General features: G+C 39.1%; 2 protein-coding genes across 2 annotated transcripts; both read right to left on the bottom strand.

Annotated features, from left to right (window-relative positions):
* Nucleotides 1-67: 67 nt before the first annotated feature.
* Nucleotides 68-7539, bottom strand: hcn3 (hyperpolarization activated cyclic nucleotide-gated potassium channel 3). The gene is made up of 7 exons (XM_026348082.1): nucleotides 7082-7539; nucleotides 4062-4491; nucleotides 3812-3973; nucleotides 3064-3282; nucleotides 2407-2553; nucleotides 1698-1938; nucleotides 68-1449 (listed from the first exon to the last, which is right to left on the bottom strand). The coding sequence occupies exons 1-7, from the start codon at nucleotides 7537-7539 to the stop codon at nucleotides 1247-1249; spliced, it is 1860 nt and encodes a 619-aa protein (XP_026203867.1). The 3' UTR covers nucleotides 68-1246.
* Nucleotides 7540-14364: 6825 nt separating this feature from the next.
* si:ch73-347e22.8 lies at nucleotides 14365-17525 on the bottom strand. Its single transcript, XM_033326252.1, has 6 exons — nucleotides 17440-17525; nucleotides 16831-16919; nucleotides 16377-16690; nucleotides 15479-15533; nucleotides 14649-14760; nucleotides 14365-14559 (listed from the first exon to the last, which is right to left on the bottom strand). The coding sequence occupies exons 3-6, from the start codon at nucleotides 16671-16673 to the stop codon at nucleotides 14529-14531; spliced, it is 495 nt and encodes a 164-aa protein (XP_033182143.1). The 5' UTR covers nucleotides 16674-16690; nucleotides 16831-16919; nucleotides 17440-17525; the 3' UTR covers nucleotides 14365-14528.
* Nucleotides 17526-17744: the final 219 nt, after the last annotated feature.

Here is a 17744-nt window from a genome sequence, read left to right as displayed (position 1 = left end):
TTCATATTTAAAATAATGTACAATCAGTTACAATTCATAACCAAAGGTGTTTTTCTCGTCATCAAATTGACTGTAAAAATACACTGTATTAACAAAAACAGTGATATTAGCATACATAATAAAAATATGTCTAATAGATCAATAGATCAAATTACCCTAAACAGTGAATATTATTGTGCAGATGATTAGCTTAATCATTTTGATAAGATTGCTTCACTGTTAACATTTTTCATGACCAATATTTAGACATTATTTTATGGCGAGCAGATTTGTAAATAATAACATTAATTAAACGTGAATTCCCATTTAGCTCCTTCTGTTTCAAGGCCCTGGTGTTGTGTGGTTCACCAGAACACCTGAACAGAACTGATCATTGTAAATGCCTTTAGCTGTATCTGTGCTTCTCCTGCTAAGAAAAAAAAGGTTTATAACCTTGTCAACATTTGCTTTAATGGATTGTTTTAATTTATTTATAGGCAATAATCAAATAAATGTATATTAAAATAATCTACATTATAAATCAATTTTAAAGTAAACAGCCCATTTTCAGAAATAATGTTGAAAAGCTGATTGAGGTGCTTTTTAAAAGGAAACAGATAAACTAAAAATAACAGCTAGCAACACTGGATACTGGAAACTGTAGAGATGCAAAGGTAGATTTTTCAGATGACGTTCTCATCACAGTATTTTTAAATAAGCAACTCCAGATGTGAGCACCACATACTGTGTTTCATTAAAAGAGAGATGTACAGTATAGCTCTGTACAGTTGGAGTTATTACATCACAGCAGCTTATCCTCAGTGAACACTGGTGCTTAACCCTCACTCGATGCAACCTACAGATCTGAGGGATCATCTGAGTCTGAGCTACATAAAGCTGTGTGATGTATCGCCCAGCTGGTGCTGGTGCGTACCTTCACTACCCTCCATGGCTGACCTGATGGCTATTGGAGCTGCAGCCTCACAAATCATGCATGCAACTAAAAATAAAAACTAAGGTAGTATTTACACTTGAAAAACCTAGTGTTACAGGACAACAGGAAAATGTACAAATACCGCTCACACAATGATCATTTAACTTACGGAGATTCATGTAACAAAATTATATTAGTGGAAGGTATTTTCAAAGTGCAATAATGTGTTAATAAATCAATTTAAGGGTTTCATCAGGTTGTCCATCAAGTTCAGCCACGGGGTGACAAATATCCTCCACATTTCTGTCAGGAGTCTCTCTGGTACTGAGAATGTCACTCTGTGGTGTGAGGCTGATAACTGGGTCTGCGAGCAACACGGTCCAGTCGGTCCACAGCCACGCTCTCAAACGCTCTCCTCATCAGAGGGTGCTCCTCGAGGACTTCGTTGAAACTGTCCACACTCAGGGAGTAAAGACGACAGTAGGTGTCAGCCCTCACGCTGGCTGTGCGTCGACCCTGGGTTAGCAGACAGATCTCTGAACCAAGAAAAGAGAGAGTCAGTTTAATCATAAAAGGCTGGCTGGCTTTATATAAACTGGAAATATACAAACAACTAGTTTGGCTCTGTTCAAAGGAAACAAACTGAATGATGGATATTCACATATACACTGTAAAAATATTTATTATTTATTTTATTATTTTAGTTTTAACAGAAGAGCAGCAACAAAGAGCCTTTTGTCAATTTGATGGAGAACTGTGTGAAAGTTCCTGGTAAATGATTTACCTCCAAAATATGCTCCATCACTGAGCCTAATCTCCTTACTGCCGCGCGGGATCACAGTGACCGTGCCGTGCTGGATGAAGTACATTTTCCGACCCAGAGTTCCTTCTCTTATTATCATGTCTCCGGGTTGGAAGACCTCGAAGCGCAGCTTGGTGAGGATCACTGTCACAAAATGAGGGTCGGTGTTGGCGAACAGTGGCATGTTGGCCACTAGCCCACGGCAGTTGTAACTAACGATCTCCTGCAAGGTGGAGAGAAAGAGAAGATATTAAAAAAATGAAATAGTCAAAATGACACTGAGATATCAGTTCATGATTTAACTATCAGAGATTTATTCATGATGTTTACTGACAAAAAATTCCACTTTTTTTTTCTTTTATTATTCAACTGATTATTTCTCCAGTTTTCCTTGTTTTGTCTGACCAACAGTACAAAACCTAAACATAAGCAGGTTTTGCTACAAGATATGACATGTTAAAAGAGCAAATCTTCATATTCCAGGGAATTTGTATCATTTTTGCTTTGAATAAAATAATTGATCCATAATCAGGGCAGCTGTAGATAAATTTTCTGTTTATCTACCATTAACTTTATCTATATACAAGGCTTACTTCTGATGGTCATTTGATGTATATTTAATATAAGTTTCTGGCATTTTTGCAAACTGAAAATAGAACAAGTCTACTCAAATTAGTAATGAATAACAAACCTCCTTGAGTGGATCACTGAGCTCTCCAAGGATGCTGTCCTCGTCAAACATCTTGCCTTGGAATCGCTGCTCGTAATAATCATGGATCCTCTGTCTTACATCCGCTGGCAGTTTATGGAACGACATGTACTGCTCCACTTGCTTATACTGAAAAACATTTGTAGAAGACACATGGCGATTTGACCTTCATAAGGACACAATTGGTGACAATCTGATGTCAGATGTCACATTTAGTCACATTGTCTACCATGTGTTTGATGAATTATTCAATAATTACGCATCCATTGTATTTGTTTTTCAGGCTTATAAGTGGATTACAAACTCATTTGTAATGGGCATTAGCAAACAGTGATCCAAAACAAAGGTGCCGCCATTTGTCTATCATTCACTCAGCTTTATCTTGTGAAAATCCTCTGGGTCACAGTAGGGCCACAAAATCCATTAGATAATACACATATTCTCGAGGCATTTGGCACAGTTTCCATGAGTTAAGTACGTGCAAGTAAGCAAGCCTATGATATAAAACATTGCTGTGATATTAAACCTCAAAGCCAGAATCACATTAGCATCCACGTGAGGCTGCCGGGACATATTGTCCACAGAACAACTGTAGCTGTAGGTCACAATGTTTTAGTTTGTCAAAGCAGTGGCGATTACCTTCTCTTGGTACTGACGATGAGATGCATCCAAGGACTGGACCAGGTTAGTTGCATGGCCGAGGAACATGGCGTAGCAGGTGGCCCCCACGACCATACTGATCATGGTGAGCCAAACATCACTCATGCCCTCCGGAGGGTGGGCACCGTATCCTATACACAGCATGTGACTCATGGCCATAAACAGGGCGTATGAGTACTGTATGTGCCACGTGGCATTCTGGGAAAGATTAAAAGTGCGGGGAGATGAGACAGGACACAGCAGACGTGTCATTGTGTGACAATAAAAAAAATGACTTTGGCATAATCAGCTGTTCAGTAACTTTATTACAGGTATAGGAATCTTTCAGAAGCTAAAGTGTTTTTATTAATTGCAGTGAACAGGGAACAGTTCAAATTGTGCCCTTGCAGTTAAATGGATAGTTTGACATCTTGGTAAATAAGCTTAGTAGCTGTGTCGCTAATTTTCATTTCAGTTAAATATTGAAAATGTACTCTAATACTACTATACTGCATTAAGACTGGAAACCAGTGAAAACAGTTACTCTGGGTTTGTTCAAAAGACACAGAAAACTGCCTGGTACATTAGCCCCCACTAAAATTATAAAATGCCATTTTAAAATGAGTTTTTTTAAGGTTCAAACAACCAAGATACACCACTTGATAAATTAGTGTTAAGCTTGCTAGCAGGTGGATTTCACTATTGGGACACATTTAACTAATGTGTAATGTGGTGCAACTACACTCACCACCATATTATTTTTGGATACCCAGCAGTCTGGAGGAAAGTCCTGCAGCATAGGCACCATGAAGGTCAGGCAGCCGTCCCAGTGACACAATAGCAGCATCATGCCGATCAGATTTACTATGCGCACCACAGCACTGGCCAGGTCATAAGTCATATGGAAAATCTAACAGAGAGAGAGAACAACTTTAGATTTTCTGATGTGTACTTTTCTGTATGAGTTTTATCGGTCTCCTTTCATTCCCTGCCTTTACCTCTTCCCACTGATGAATGTAGCGGATCAAGCGAGACAGTCGGAGCAGACGCAGCAGACTGAGGATCTTAGTGAAACGCACAATGCGCAGAGCACGGGCAGTGCGGTATACATCAGATGACTCGTGACGGGACTCCAGGTCAACAATGAGAAAGATGTAGTCGACAGGGATGGAGGAGATAAAGTCCACCAGGAACCAGCTGCGAAGGTAATACATGCGGATCTCTTTGGGGTCCAGGATGATGTGGCTGTCCTCTCCCAAGATGCCTGTACGGAAGTTGAAAACCAGGTCCATGAGGAAGAGTGTGTCAGACAGGACGTTAAAGGTGATCCACGGTGTGGTGTTCTGGTCTTCAAAGAACGTGATTCCCCAGGGCAAAATGACCAGATTACTCATCATCAACAGGAGCATCACAATGTCCCAATAAAACCTGGACAGAATCCGGAAGGCACAAGTATGAGCATTGTATTTTCATACATACTATTCAGATGTGTCTATAATCTCATCAGACAGAATATAGGGGCCGAAGATGAACTCTCCAGCGCTCGCAGATGAGAGTTAACTACTGAGATTAGTGCTTCTCATTCTCATCTTATTCTTTAGGGTCTTGAGTTGTCTACCAATTAACACACGTTTTGCTGCAAGTGCCGCTTACTTTTACTTGACACGCCAAACACACACTGTAGCTGGACACACGATCAGGATAATGACATCTGATCCACAAGCCTTTACATGTTTACCTGGTGCTGATAAACATGTGCATGCATTGTTATGAGGCACAGTCAATGACAGCGATGCCATGTATGATTTTTTGCAAGGGAAGACTTGCAAAGGAAGCAGACATAGGTACATTCATAACTAACAGGACAGGGATGTAGTCACACTGCTCTAGTTGTATTTACACCTGTTAGAGATAAGATCACAACAGCCCTTTTCACAAAGGGAATATTCATCAAGCTGCTAAAGTGACCACTTTGTGTTATTCAGACATGCCGAAATTGTTATAGAAAGAGTCATGCAATAAAACAAATGAGACTACACTGCAGGAAATTATATATGAGACCAGAATTTTCTGCTTTTTAGAGGGTCATCTAATCAGCAGTGACCCTTTATCTCACAACAGTGCCACAAGGAAACCCTTGTCATCAGACGTGGAGTTCACCTCATTACGCACTGTCACGAAGGTGATGAAGAAAGGAACCAATCATGACCACTGCTCTGGATTGTGATGTGTGGTTTGATGCTTTAGACATCAGCCCCGGTCTCCAGTGTCTTGTTAAACATGAGTACATGGTTTGGGTTTCCTTACAGATTGTTTCCATCAAGTGCCAATCTCATTGTGTCTTTGTTTCATTACAGGGGCACAGTAACAGAATATGAACCAGGTTATTTTTAATTACTGCCACAGATCTGCGATCCGAACATGACCCCTGCGAGGAAACAACCTACTTCTTTGGCCATTTATAGGGGAGATACAGGAACCGATAGATTACTTCCCTATTCTCATTCACGTTTATCCCTCTATCAATCTCTTGCTTCCATGTCCTCTGTGTCTGTGTCGCGGGTTTACATGACTACTCATCATCTTCTCCCATGTTGCAACAGATTATTGGTTGTTGACTGCTAATAACTCCACCAGAGACTCTGGACTGTATTATAGCAGTTAAGGTTAAATTAGTCTATTTATTACTATTACTATGAGTACAAAGAGACATGACATGGCAATTGCTGTAATTACTACAACAACTGGAGGGGCTGTCATTGAAGCTCCCTAGATTTTCATCTAACACAACCATCAGATCAAACTTTTAATTTGTCAGATACCTGATCAAACACCTACAAAAATAAACATTTACATTAATCTATATTTTGTGTTTAGTGCTAATTAGAAAATGTTAGCATGCTAAAAACAAACCTGCTGCCGAATATCACGACTCTACATGTTGACGTCTGCATTTATGCTACGTTTGAACATCTGTGAAGCCATGAGAACTGATGGAAGCGGTCTGACATAGCTGACAGCTCCCAAACAAAGCAGCTGAGTAAGTTGTTAATTTGATTGTTTTGTACACAGATCTTCACTATAAATGATTATTCAACTGCAACGATTCATCTCTCAATAGTTCATACATGGTTCCTATTTTACTAACTTCAAATTAGATTCAAAATCCAAAAGGGAACCACCTCCCTGACCTTAACCCTTAAACAAGAACGCTCAGCTCCAAAAACGTGCTGTTCCAACCCATCCATTATAAAGGGGAAGTTGGAGCATAAGGTTTAAGGATAGCAGGCCTTCACTAATCCCCCCCTCAGCTGTCTGTGTATTATTGCATAATAGAGCAAGATTGGAATTATAGGGATTCTTATGGGCAATAATCCCTCTACACAGGTTTATCCTCTCTGTCCGGCATAGGCCTGATGTTTAAAAAATGTTTAAATTTGATGATGGCTATTATTAGTGACGGCACAGACAGATTGCTTGGGCATCGCTGCTAAGATGTCGCTCAGCCTCAAAAGCTGAGTGATCTGACAAATCCTCCAAATGTGAGACGCAACTAGAGCAACAAATTACTCGATGTTTTTGAAATGGAATAAACTGGATAGCCTAAATTGTCTGGATCAATGACTGTTGTTCGCCCTGTTCATAAATAGGGACAAAGGTAGTCACTATGGAGTGGTCTCAATAATCCAGATGATCTTGTCCTATATACTGTATCACTAATCACATCCCTTCATCGCCTTATCATGCGCTAGGAACCATGACATCAGCTGCTGTACTGCAGTCTGTCCTTGGAAAAATTGGATCTGAGCGCTGTATCATATGCTGTTTGGATGAATGAAAACTGGAGGATATCAAGGGCTCATGGAGCTCAGGGAGGATGAATGACAAATTGGTGAATCCTGTTTTGGGAAAATTATACTTACCCATTTTTTGCACAAATAATGTTACCAAAACCTTTCACACAGACAACCCTGGAAACAAGAGTGAATTCTGTGGATAAACCCAACATCAGCATTACCTGAAGTCACTGTAGGGGTGAATGATCCAGACTCCGAAGCTCTTTACCCTCTCCTGTTCAGCAGCAACACCTTTATGACTGCCAAACATGCGCAGGGAGAACTTGTTGACCCCCGGCTGCAGCATGGAGCCAAACTGCTTCTGGAAGTAGGTGGACTGTTCCTGAGTGGGGTCATCGAGGAACCCTTCAATGCCCCTGCTGGTGTCCAGCAGTCCGTCAGGGTCTGCAGTGTAGTCGTCATTGTGAGTCTTGACCAAAGATAAGAGCGTCTTGTTCACATCACCCTTCTTTCCTGTCTTTGGGGATGGGGTGCCAGGTGGGGTTGTCCTCTGGGAACCGCTTCTCCATCTTGAGAACTGCAGGCTGCTCCAGCTGCGGTACCTGGATGTCTCTGGTTTCTGAGCGGAGCCCTCGCTGTTGACTCTCTGGTCGTCTGTGCTGCTGGATGGACTGGTCATTTTACACTTTGCACTTTAAATTGAGCAAAGCAAAAAGCTCTACTGGCCTCGTGAATTGGCTTGATGAGACTCAATAGTGACGTTCACTTACTAATAAAGTTTACTGCAGATGCCATTTTTCATTTAAATTCTAGCCTGCTTCTTGTTCCTTTATAGAAATTTACATAACCAACATATCATATAGACACAGTTACCACTGTGAAAACTTTAAGTGATACCACAGCAGTTAAAAAATACCATTAAGTAGCTCCTACATAGTATCACAAATACAAACAAATATCAAAATCATATACACTAGAAAAATGGCTTTTTCCAAGGAAGTTCTCACAATGTAAATCCATCAAAAGTTGCAGCGTCCATTAAAAGCACTTTCCTGAGATAAATCTAGTCACCTTGCCGCAAGAGTGAGAAGTTCAGCTTCAGATGTGATGTGTCCATGAGAGGACGGACGCAAATTGACGGGGAGAGCTCAGTAGCATTCAGTAATCGGCTTGTTGGCATAACTGCGTCCGCTCACCTCTCTCCTCCTCCCCGCAGTGGGAGTACCCTCCCTCTTTACTGAGCCGGAGCGGTGACGCGGTTGCAGGTCAAGTTGCACGGTCAGGACCGGGAGGCTGCAGGTCAACAACGTCCAACATGCAACCGCTTATTTATTAGTGGATAACCCGAGGGGGCAAACCACCACGCCCCCAGACAAGGTGGGAGTTACATATTGCACATGATATTTATCGGATCAAGCCGTAAAACCCAACGACTGTAACTTAAACTTCATCCCTGAATGGAAAATGAATGATATTGCATTAATTAACATTAACAAATATTATATGTCACTCATGTTAATAATTGTGTTGTCAAATAAGGCAACAGAATAATTTGGGTGTATGTGAGTAAAACGCAATTCATACGATTTAAACCTGCAATAATATTATAAATAGTATAAATAAATATCACTTCCTCATGAGCTGAAGTTAAAACTATCAACAGTGAAGGGTCAACATAATTATTAATTATGAGTGATGGTTCTGGTTATCAGTAACCTGACCAACACGATGACTTCTCAGATTAGATAATAAATTACAGAGACACAAAAACTAATTATAATTTTAGTCACCTCTTCGTTTCTGATGTTGAGGGTGTAATTGTGACGTTAATGGCATTTATGGTATTGTGTCAGAGATTTTGATTTAGGTTTGCTCACAGGCTTTGCTGCAGTGGTGTTACTGTTTTTAAACATATCAGAACTACATCTTTTTACATTATTGGCCTGATTTTTATATGTATACACAACAATTGATGACCAATAAAGTATTTCATTATTATTATTCATTATTATTATTATAAGAAAAGGACAAATGTAAGTTCACAGCTAAACTTGACATTGTAATTAACTTTATCTGCATAAAACAGAATATGAAAACATATTAATTGTTAAACTATCTACATTCCTTTCAAATGTTTGCATTAGTTCAATAATTCAGGTATTCAATCCAAGCTTGTAGAGTACTATATTGGATCATATTTCACCATTGTCAGCTACACATTCTCCCTAAGGTGGCAGGTGTCATGTTCACATCACTAACTCAGACACAGACACACCTGAGAAGTTGTGGCTACAAATACTGGGTCACATCAAGAACTGGGTTGTCGCTAAAGTTCATGGTTCAGATATTGTTGTCAAATTAGTCAGTGAAACATAAAATGAATTCATCTAATTAAACTCATGCAATGTATAAAAAGCTTGCTCATCGTTAAAAATCTCAAACGCACTGCTCTCAACCCATGAAAAAAGCAATTGAAACTTTTTCTTTGCATGTTTTTTTCTTCGTGGCAATAATAACAAAAATCAATGTTTTATACTGTATTTTATATTTATTATATAAGTATCAAGCACAGTATGTATAACAAGCCACAACTGAGCCATAGTGATGGCTCAATGAGGTTGAGTTAAGTTCAGTATATAAAAAAATAATATAAATACAAATAAGTGTCATTGAGAGTTTTGTTGCTCTTTCTTCGACAGAGGATTGGTTTAGGTCTTGGTTGTGAAGTCACATAATTTCCTGAAATACATAATGGGATTATTATTATAACAGATACTCCTTGTCTTTACTTCATTGTTGTAAGAAATGTTTTTGTGGCTTACTGAGATTCTGTGCTCTCCTTAACATGAGCACATATTGGACTGTTTGCAGCCAGTTGTGCTTTCAGAGTGGTAATTTCTTTGTTCCAGGCTTCAGACTCTGCTTTAATGGTGGCTTAGAGACAAAGAAAGAAAGAGATGTTTCAGGCATTTTTGTATTTAACCACCCCAGTAGTCAAACATGTAAACGTGTAGTTGTGAATTATACCTTTAGTGTCGGTGTGTTCCTTCTCTGGGACAGCCATCTCCTTGGTTTTCTGCAACAGTAGAATCAGAAAAACAAGATAAGAAAGACTTTATTTATCCTACGATGGGTTAATTATTTAAAATATGCTATACTACACAGAAATTGTAATCTCTTGCTGATAAGGATTAATGCGTTTTAAAATTTTTAATTATCTAACTGCCAAGTTGCTCCACGTCCTCAAGGAAGACATGACAAGCTACAACTGGTTAAGACACATTTTATTTTAAGACACTGGAGTGTGATGAGGGAGGTCCGGGGCCAGGAGTAGGGGAGTGGGTCGGAGTTGACGAGTGCAGCTTCAAGTAAGAGACAAGAGGTGGTGATTGTGGGAAAACGTAAGACAATGATGTTAGTAAAGATTCTCAGTCATCCAGGTGAATTTATCTAGAAAATGAGTCATTGCACCTGGACTTCTTCTTGTTAGGTTTAAATGTTTCACTACTCATCCAAGAAGCTTCATCAGTCTGGGGGTTGTTGGTTAGAGACCCACTTTAGGGGATAAGAGGGATTGGCACATCATGGGGAATGCCATGTAAGTGGAAGACATGTTGAATAAGCAGGTGAGAGAATGAAGCTGATTAAAGAAACTGTGCTGGTATGAAATTCACACTTGTCTGCCTTTACAAAAAGATGGTTTACAAAGGTTTCTGCAACACATTGCGTACATGATGTATGGCTCAGTCTCAGATTTGGAGAAGATAAGGATGTTGTCTAAATATACTAAGACAAAAAGGTTTGAAATGTCTCCCAAAGCATCATTGACCAGGTTTTGAAACACAACAGGTGCATTGTGAGTTCAAATGGCATCACTAACTAATGACACCAATGTCCTACCACAGTGTTGAAGATGAGGGATGGATCAGCCCTGCAGCCAACACTATACCTGTGCAGTAACAGGTATTCTTGGAGCAGTACGTGAGTATTCACTGAAGAAAAGCCAGGTCTGAACCAGGAAGTAGGTGGGAAACAGTTTAGTTGTTTGTCTTGTCGGTGATTGGAGGCGAACAGGTGACCTCAGGAGAGGGTGAAGACTGGAGTCAGGAGATGACTGATGGACTTTGAGAGTTGATTTCTGGGAGATGAACTCCTAGCCGCCAGGAGCGATGCAGGTGGAGGCGAGTATGTTTTGTGAGAGTTGACTATTAAAGAGAGCAGAATGAAGAGAGCCAAAGCAGCGGTAATGAAACATGAAATTCAAAAGCATTGGTCAAGTCCTAAAAGGGGTCACAGCCAGCGCACATGGTCAGAAACAGTATCTGAATCTACAAATCTGTTTCACCAAAGACAGGTCAAAATCTGGAGATCAGAGTAAGAGGTACAGGTACCAAGTCAGAACAAGAATCAGAGTCCAAACCAGATCAATGTCAGCAATGGTAGTCTGGCAAGCTAAGGCAGAAATGAAACTGCTGGCGCGTGACTTCTAGGATCAAGAGGCACAATGTGGCGAGTTGTTGTGGACTGCAAAGCTGCAGGACTAGCATAGGTGAGGCAGATAAGTGGCATAACAGGAAATGAGACTGGAGCCTGTATGACTGGTCACACAACAGGAAAGGCAGGTGTGTTAGAAGGAGTATTCAACTGTATGAATGTAAAAATACTCCTCAATAAAAATAATAAAGTAAGTAAGTAAAAGTAAAAATAGAAATAATGTGTTTACTGTTTTTGAACGGTTCTTCTATTTTCCCCCCCATATTTTGTGGATAATTTGAGCTGCAACAATCTCGGAGGTTTAGAAAGTAAATGCAACTAGTTTACATTTGAAATAAGTTTAATATTTAGCAGGATATTGTATTGTATTCCATTAGCATATTTCATAACATATACTTACAATGTACTAATGTTTTATACCATGCCCAAGCATTTGTCAACTTTATTTGTTTCCAAAGAACTTTGAAATGTAAAAATTATTTCCTGAAATGATTTATCAAAGGCTGTGCATACAACGAATTATAGTTGCCAAAGGAACATAAACCAGCTGGGTGGTTTCCAGAGCTACACCCTGCCTTGCCCTGATAGCACCTTCAGTATTTGCATTGGTTGAATATGAAAAAAAAAACATGTGTGCAGGCGGAAAGGTAGTTATTGTAACCAGCAGAAAAAGAAAGTTTCACCTTTTCAGCTTGACAGGCGTCAATTTCTGCTTTCGTCTTCTCTATGTCTGAAGTGAGTTTGGTCACTGTAGCTTCCAAATCCTTCTCTATTTTCTCCCCCTGAGTCACCAGGTTTTGCAGTGTGATTTTAAAAATTTCTTCATCTGTAAGTTGTTTATAATGTTTCTCTGACTGCATATTCAGCTCTTCATTCTTCTTTTTCAGAATGGTCAGCATTTGATACTGGCCAATAGTAACCACCAACAGTCCCATTGAGACCAAAGTGGACAAAATGGCCAATATCCAGAAAGCCCGCATTGGTGCTCTTTAGGTTTCTGTGGTGCAGAGAATTATAAAAACAAATACAGATATGCAAATGAACAGGTGAAAGCAAGACAGGTTTCATTAAATTTGTTACAGTTTCTTATCATTAACAATGTGATACCAACGTCATTTGGCTTTAATCTTCCTACTTTCTACAGCATATGTTTCTTACCTTCCTTAAGTCCACTTTAATTCCTGCTTTTTTCTGTTCACAGGTCTTGCCTCTTTACTCAGCACCTATCTACGCAAGACAGCTAAGGATCACTGTCTTTGCCGGTTGTGTCAGTTGCTGTTCTCTCTCTTTTGTATCCTCCCTCTTTCTGGGAGGGATTCACATCACAAACAGGTTTAGCAACTTGTTAAACATTAATTATAGCTTTTTATCTCTAATTATTTATGGGATGAGGAACATAGGTGTTCTTTGTCCTCAATAAATATAAAAAATTGATTTTATTGCTCGAGAGTGACTGTGAAATTAAGAATGAAGCTGATATTACTCTGCTTTGGGACATGGAGCCTTTTCCAGTAGCTTAGCAGTGTCTCTACAGTGATGTTTTTTAAATGTATCTGTGGATTTTGGAATTAAAACCACATAATCACACATTTTTAGATGTTTGTCCTGATTTTTATATGTAGACACAAGAAAAGGGACAGACCTAATTTCATTGTAAACTTACTTATTGTTGTTCTGCCTAAGGTGGCAGGTATCATGTTCACATGTACTATACATAACTAACTCAGACACAAACATACACACCTAAGACATTGTAGCCACAAATGCCACATCAACATGATATGCAAAACTTTTTACCATAGTATACATTGAGTACAAGTAAATAAATACATCAGTGTGAGTGCAAAAAAGAGAAACATCCTGCATGTGGAAGAGGTTTAAAGAAACACTACCTTAACCAGGCCAGATGGGCCGTGTCGTCTCTCCAATGTGTTCTGGGACAATGTGGGGCCTCCTATTGGTTGTACATACCCAGAAAACCTCCGGTAGAAGATGCAAAGGAGCATCAGCTCTGTCACTGAGCTCCCTACGGCTGTCTGAACTCCGTACCATATCTCTATGAGCCCAGCCCTCCCTTGGCGGAAACCGATTTGAGAGTTGGAATATACAGTAGGTAAACAGAAAGCTTTGTCTGGCAGCTTCACCACACCAGTCAATATAACTCCTGTATTACTATGGTCTCAAAGTTCAGGGCCAACTCTGGCAGAAGCAAACACCAACTGGGACAGTGTTGTGCGCCCGTCACTCTGTAACAGGGTGAATCTGGACTCCTCAGACCACATGACCTCCTCCCATTGCTCCAGAGTCCGATCTTTATGCTCCATAGCAAATCAAAGCTTTTTTACAATAAGCCTCACTGACAAGTGGTTTTCTTAAGGCTACACAGCTGTTTAGTCCCAATCTCTTGAGTTCTCTTTGCATTGTGGATGTGGAAATGCTCTTACTTTTACATAGCTGTAGGTTCTACTGTGGTTTTTCTATGATTTGATTTCACCAAACTTTTAAGTGACCACACATTATGGTTCCCCAACATCCTTCCTGTTTTTAAGAAAGCTTTGGACAGTTTTTAACGCAGTTTTAGTAGTTTCATCAATCTCCTTAGATGCTTTCTTTGCTAGATTCATGCCAATAATTTAACTCTTCTGAACAGAACAGACATCTTTTCCACGACCAAAGGATGTTTCTTCAGACATGGTTGTTTAAGAAATGAGAAGCTACTCACTGCATCAATTTAGATTAAATAACTTGCTGCCAGCTGAAAAATAATCATCCATGGGAGGCTCTTACCTATTTGCTTAGTTAAATCCAGGTGGTGACTTTTTATTTTGGCAGGTAGTGTATATTTATGTGTTTTGTGTGTGACATACTGCATAGTGAACCAATGGCATTCTGACAGGTTAGCATCAGGACGTGACATTGTATGTTGTAAACAACACAGATACTGTTAGTGTAGAAATCACTCTGTCCCTTCATTTTATGTGAGAACATCAAACACATCAAGAGTCCAGTCTTATGTCTTATGGTATACACTTTATGTAAAAAAAAACATCAATATCATTGATTTAATCAGTAACAGGAGTCAAATAAGATCAAAAGTCAAGATTAATTACTGGCATTGTGGAGCTAAAGTTGACGTTGAGATCTTTGTTGCTTTATCTTCAACCCGGGATTGGTTTAGGTCGTGTTGGTGAAATTACATAATCTCCTGAAATACATAATAACATTGTTATTAATTCAACAGGTATACTCCTAGTCTGTACTTAATTATTGTAAGAAATGTTTTTTTTGGCTTACTGAGATACTTCGTTCTTCTTAACATGAGCACATATTGGACTTTTTGTAGCCAGTTGTGTTTTCAGAGTAGTAATTTCTTTGTTCCATGCTTCAGACTCTGCTTTAATGGTGGCTTAGAGACAAAGAAAGAAAGAAAAAGCAGAGATTAGTGATGTTACATTCATGAGTGATCTGTTTAGTTTGAACTGCCTCTTAAAAGCCACTGCTTTTAACACTATGCCCCAATTCTCACCACCCCAAATACACCCGTTTCCTCTTTTCTTCAAAAGTTAGAACTAGCAAGTCACAAGTGGTAGAATTTGCAGATATGATTTGTCCATGGCTGTCTGTGAACGCACCGTTGATCCCTCCTCCCTGGCTCAACAAGAGAGCGGTGGTCGAATAAACAATAAAATGTTGTTTTCTGTTGTTGTTGTTTTTTTCACACCGGTTTTGTTCTAAAGCTCAAATAAATGTGACCACAGCTCTGCACAACTGCACTCTGTGACCTTTGCATGCACAGGCTTCATCCTCCTGTGTGCCCTGAGCTAAACCAAGTCCACACGTGTGATATTTAAATTTGAATGGGAAAATCCTCCATATTCTGCCTCAACTGTTTGCCTGTTGGTGATTATTATACACATAACCCCGGTAAAATCTCCTAATAAATAAATAAGAACAACATGAGCTCTTCTTTTAAACGGCTCCTAGAGAAGAATGGAGTCACATGAGCCACTTCCCCCCAAGGACCCTTAATTCCCATCACCAACAAAGATCTTTCAGTCATTTTTGTAATTCCCCACATGGTGGCACTAATAGTCAAACATAACTTGTGTAGTTTTTCATTATACCTTCTGTCTGGGTGTGTTCCTTCTCTGGGCCAGCCAGCTCATCAGTTTTTGTTTTCTGCAAAGGTGGAATCAGATTTGTCAAAATATGGTACATTACCCAAAAGTTGTATTGCTTATTAAAAATATTAATGGGTGAATTTATTTTTTTTATAATAATTTATAATTAACGTTTACGAAAAACTAATAAGCTCCCAGTTTTGATCTTTTGTAACCTCAAACCTGTATGGCGGGTTGAACAGCTAAAAATGCAGACATGTTAGATCTGAAGATGCATTCAGGTGGCAAGAATGTAAAGAATGTATGAATGGAAAAATACCACGTACTAAATAAAAGGCCTACATTGAAAATACTTGAGTATTAGCAAATAAAAGGTCCTGAAATTATTAAAAGTACTCTAAATGCAAAAATATGGCTCCTTTGACCAAAATGTTATTCAACCACAGTAGTTAAGAATTAAGGTGGACTCACTGTAAACAGTTCATAAGCTCCTAGATAGTGTAGTGGTTTATAAGCCACAATAATCTAAGAGGTTTACAGAAAAAACAACTTGTTTACGTTCTGAAATAAGATAGGCAGGCCCAATATTGATTTACACTGAATTAATCTTTAGCAATGTATTGTATTGTATTTCATTAGCTCATCATACGCTTACAATCTACTTATATTTCATACCTGCCCAAGCATCTGTGAATTTATTTGTTTCCAAAGAACTTGTGTTAATTTTATTCTCAAATAGTTTCTCAAAAGGGTGTGTGTCCCAGGTATATTGAAATTTACCTATAATAAACCAACGGGTTGTGTGACAATCTGTTCTCCTGAGCCTCCCTGATGTTCTATTAATCCTGTGATTATGGAATATGGGAAACATCAAACAGAGAAAACAAAAAGAAAGTTTCACCTTTTCAGCTTGACAGGCGTCAATTTCTGCTTTCGTCTTCTCTATGTCTGAACTGAGTTTGGCCATTGTAGCTTTCAAATCCATCTCTAATTTCCCCCCCTGAGTCACCAGGTTTTGCAGTGTGATTTTAAAAATTTCTTCATCTGTAAGTTGTTTATAATGTTTCTCTGACTGCATATTCAGCTCTTCATTCTTCTTTTTCAGAATGGTCAGCATTTGATACTGGCCAATAGTAACCACCAACAGTCCCATTGAGACCAAAGTGGACAAAATGGCCAATATCCAGAAAGCCCGCATTGGTGCTCTTTAGGTTTCTGTGGTGCAGAGAAATATAAAAACAAATACAGGAATGCAAATAAACAGGTGAAGGCACGACAATTTCTTATTGTTAACAATGTGATACCAACGTCATTTGACTATAATCTTCCTACTTTCTACAGCATTTATGTCTTACCCTCCTCTCTGTACGAAGTCCACTTTAATTCCCGCTTATTTCTTTCACTAATTTGTTCCACGGGTCTTGTCTTCTTAGTCAGCACCCATCTATCCAAGACAGCAAAGTATCAGTGTATTTGCTGCCAATGTCAGTTCATGCTCTTCCTCTCTCTTTTGTTTCCTCCCTCGTGTTGGGAGGGATTCACATCACAAACAGGTTGAGCAACATGCTAAATATGCATTGTGAAACTCTTTCTGATTGTTGTGGCTTTCTGCATTCATTTGTAAAAGGATTGGATAAAACATTATCTGAACTCAAGAGTATTAACAAATATAATGTGCCTAAAATAATAACACATAAACATCTTGAGCTTTTATGTCTTTATTAGGAACAACCATAAAATCCTCATAGTGCTAGTGGAAAAAGTATGTGAACCCAAGTATGTGGCAACTATCAGACCTGCACATTGTTCAGTATATTTTTAAGCAAAACATTTCAACAGGTTCACGTGCTTTTCACGCTTTCTCCATGAGGTTTGCTTTGGGACCTGAGGCATTTCTTCACGAAACAGGTGTCCCGATGTATCTAGCTACTTCAGAGTAAAACATTATATACTGTACAACATACATTTTTGCATTACTCAGATTTTGGTGGATCCCAGGTTAATTTTGCTGTTGTTCAGTTAATTCCTGTGTTTTAGGTTAATTCCTGAAGACCAGGGTTCGCCTAGAGGGAAGAGGATAGGTTTAGAGTGGCCGTTGGATAATGCTATAGGACAACAATCCTAAACACTGAAGTAAATCTACTACAGAATTATTTCAGAGACATAAAATCCGCCTTTTGGTGTGGCACAGTCAGAGAACACACCTAAACCAAACAGAGAAGCTGTGCAATGACTTAGAAATGTTTTAGAAATATGTCTGAGCTAATGT

The sequence above is a fragment of the Anabas testudineus genome, chromosome 11 (assembly GCF_900324465.2).
Source record: "Anabas testudineus chromosome 11, fAnaTes1.2, whole genome shotgun sequence".
NCBI lineage: Eukaryota > Metazoa > Chordata > Actinopteri > Anabantiformes > Anabantidae > Anabas > Anabas testudineus.
This window is presented reverse-complemented; position numbering and strand designations above follow the sequence as displayed.

Excerpts from the sequence above, each read along its gene's own strand:
- hcn3 (XM_026348082.1), bottom strand. The coding sequence starts at position 7,539 with ATGACCAGTCCATCCAGCAGCACAGACGACCAGAGAGTCAACAGCGAG. Across the intron at positions 1,939-2,406 it reads TCAGTGATCCACTCAAGGAG|GAGATCGTTAGTTACAACTG; the intron begins GTTTGTTATTCA and ends TCCACCTTGCAG. Across the intron at positions 1,450-1,697 it reads TGATGGAGCATATTTTGGAG|AGATCTGTCTGCTAACCCAG; the intron begins GTAAATCATTTA and ends TTCTTGGTTCAG.
- si:ch73-347e22.8 (XM_033326252.1), bottom strand. The coding sequence starts at position 16,673 with ATGCGGGCTTTCTGGATATTGGCCATTTTGTCCACTTTGGTCTCAATG. Across the intron at positions 14,761-15,478 it reads GGAACACACCCAGACAGAAG|CCACCATTAAAGCAGAGTCT; the intron begins GTATAATGAAAA and ends TTTGTCTCTAAG. Across the intron at positions 14,560-14,648 it reads AAGAAGAACGAAGTATCTCA|GAGATTATGTAATTTCACCA; the intron begins GTAAGCCAAAAA and ends TATGTATTTCAG.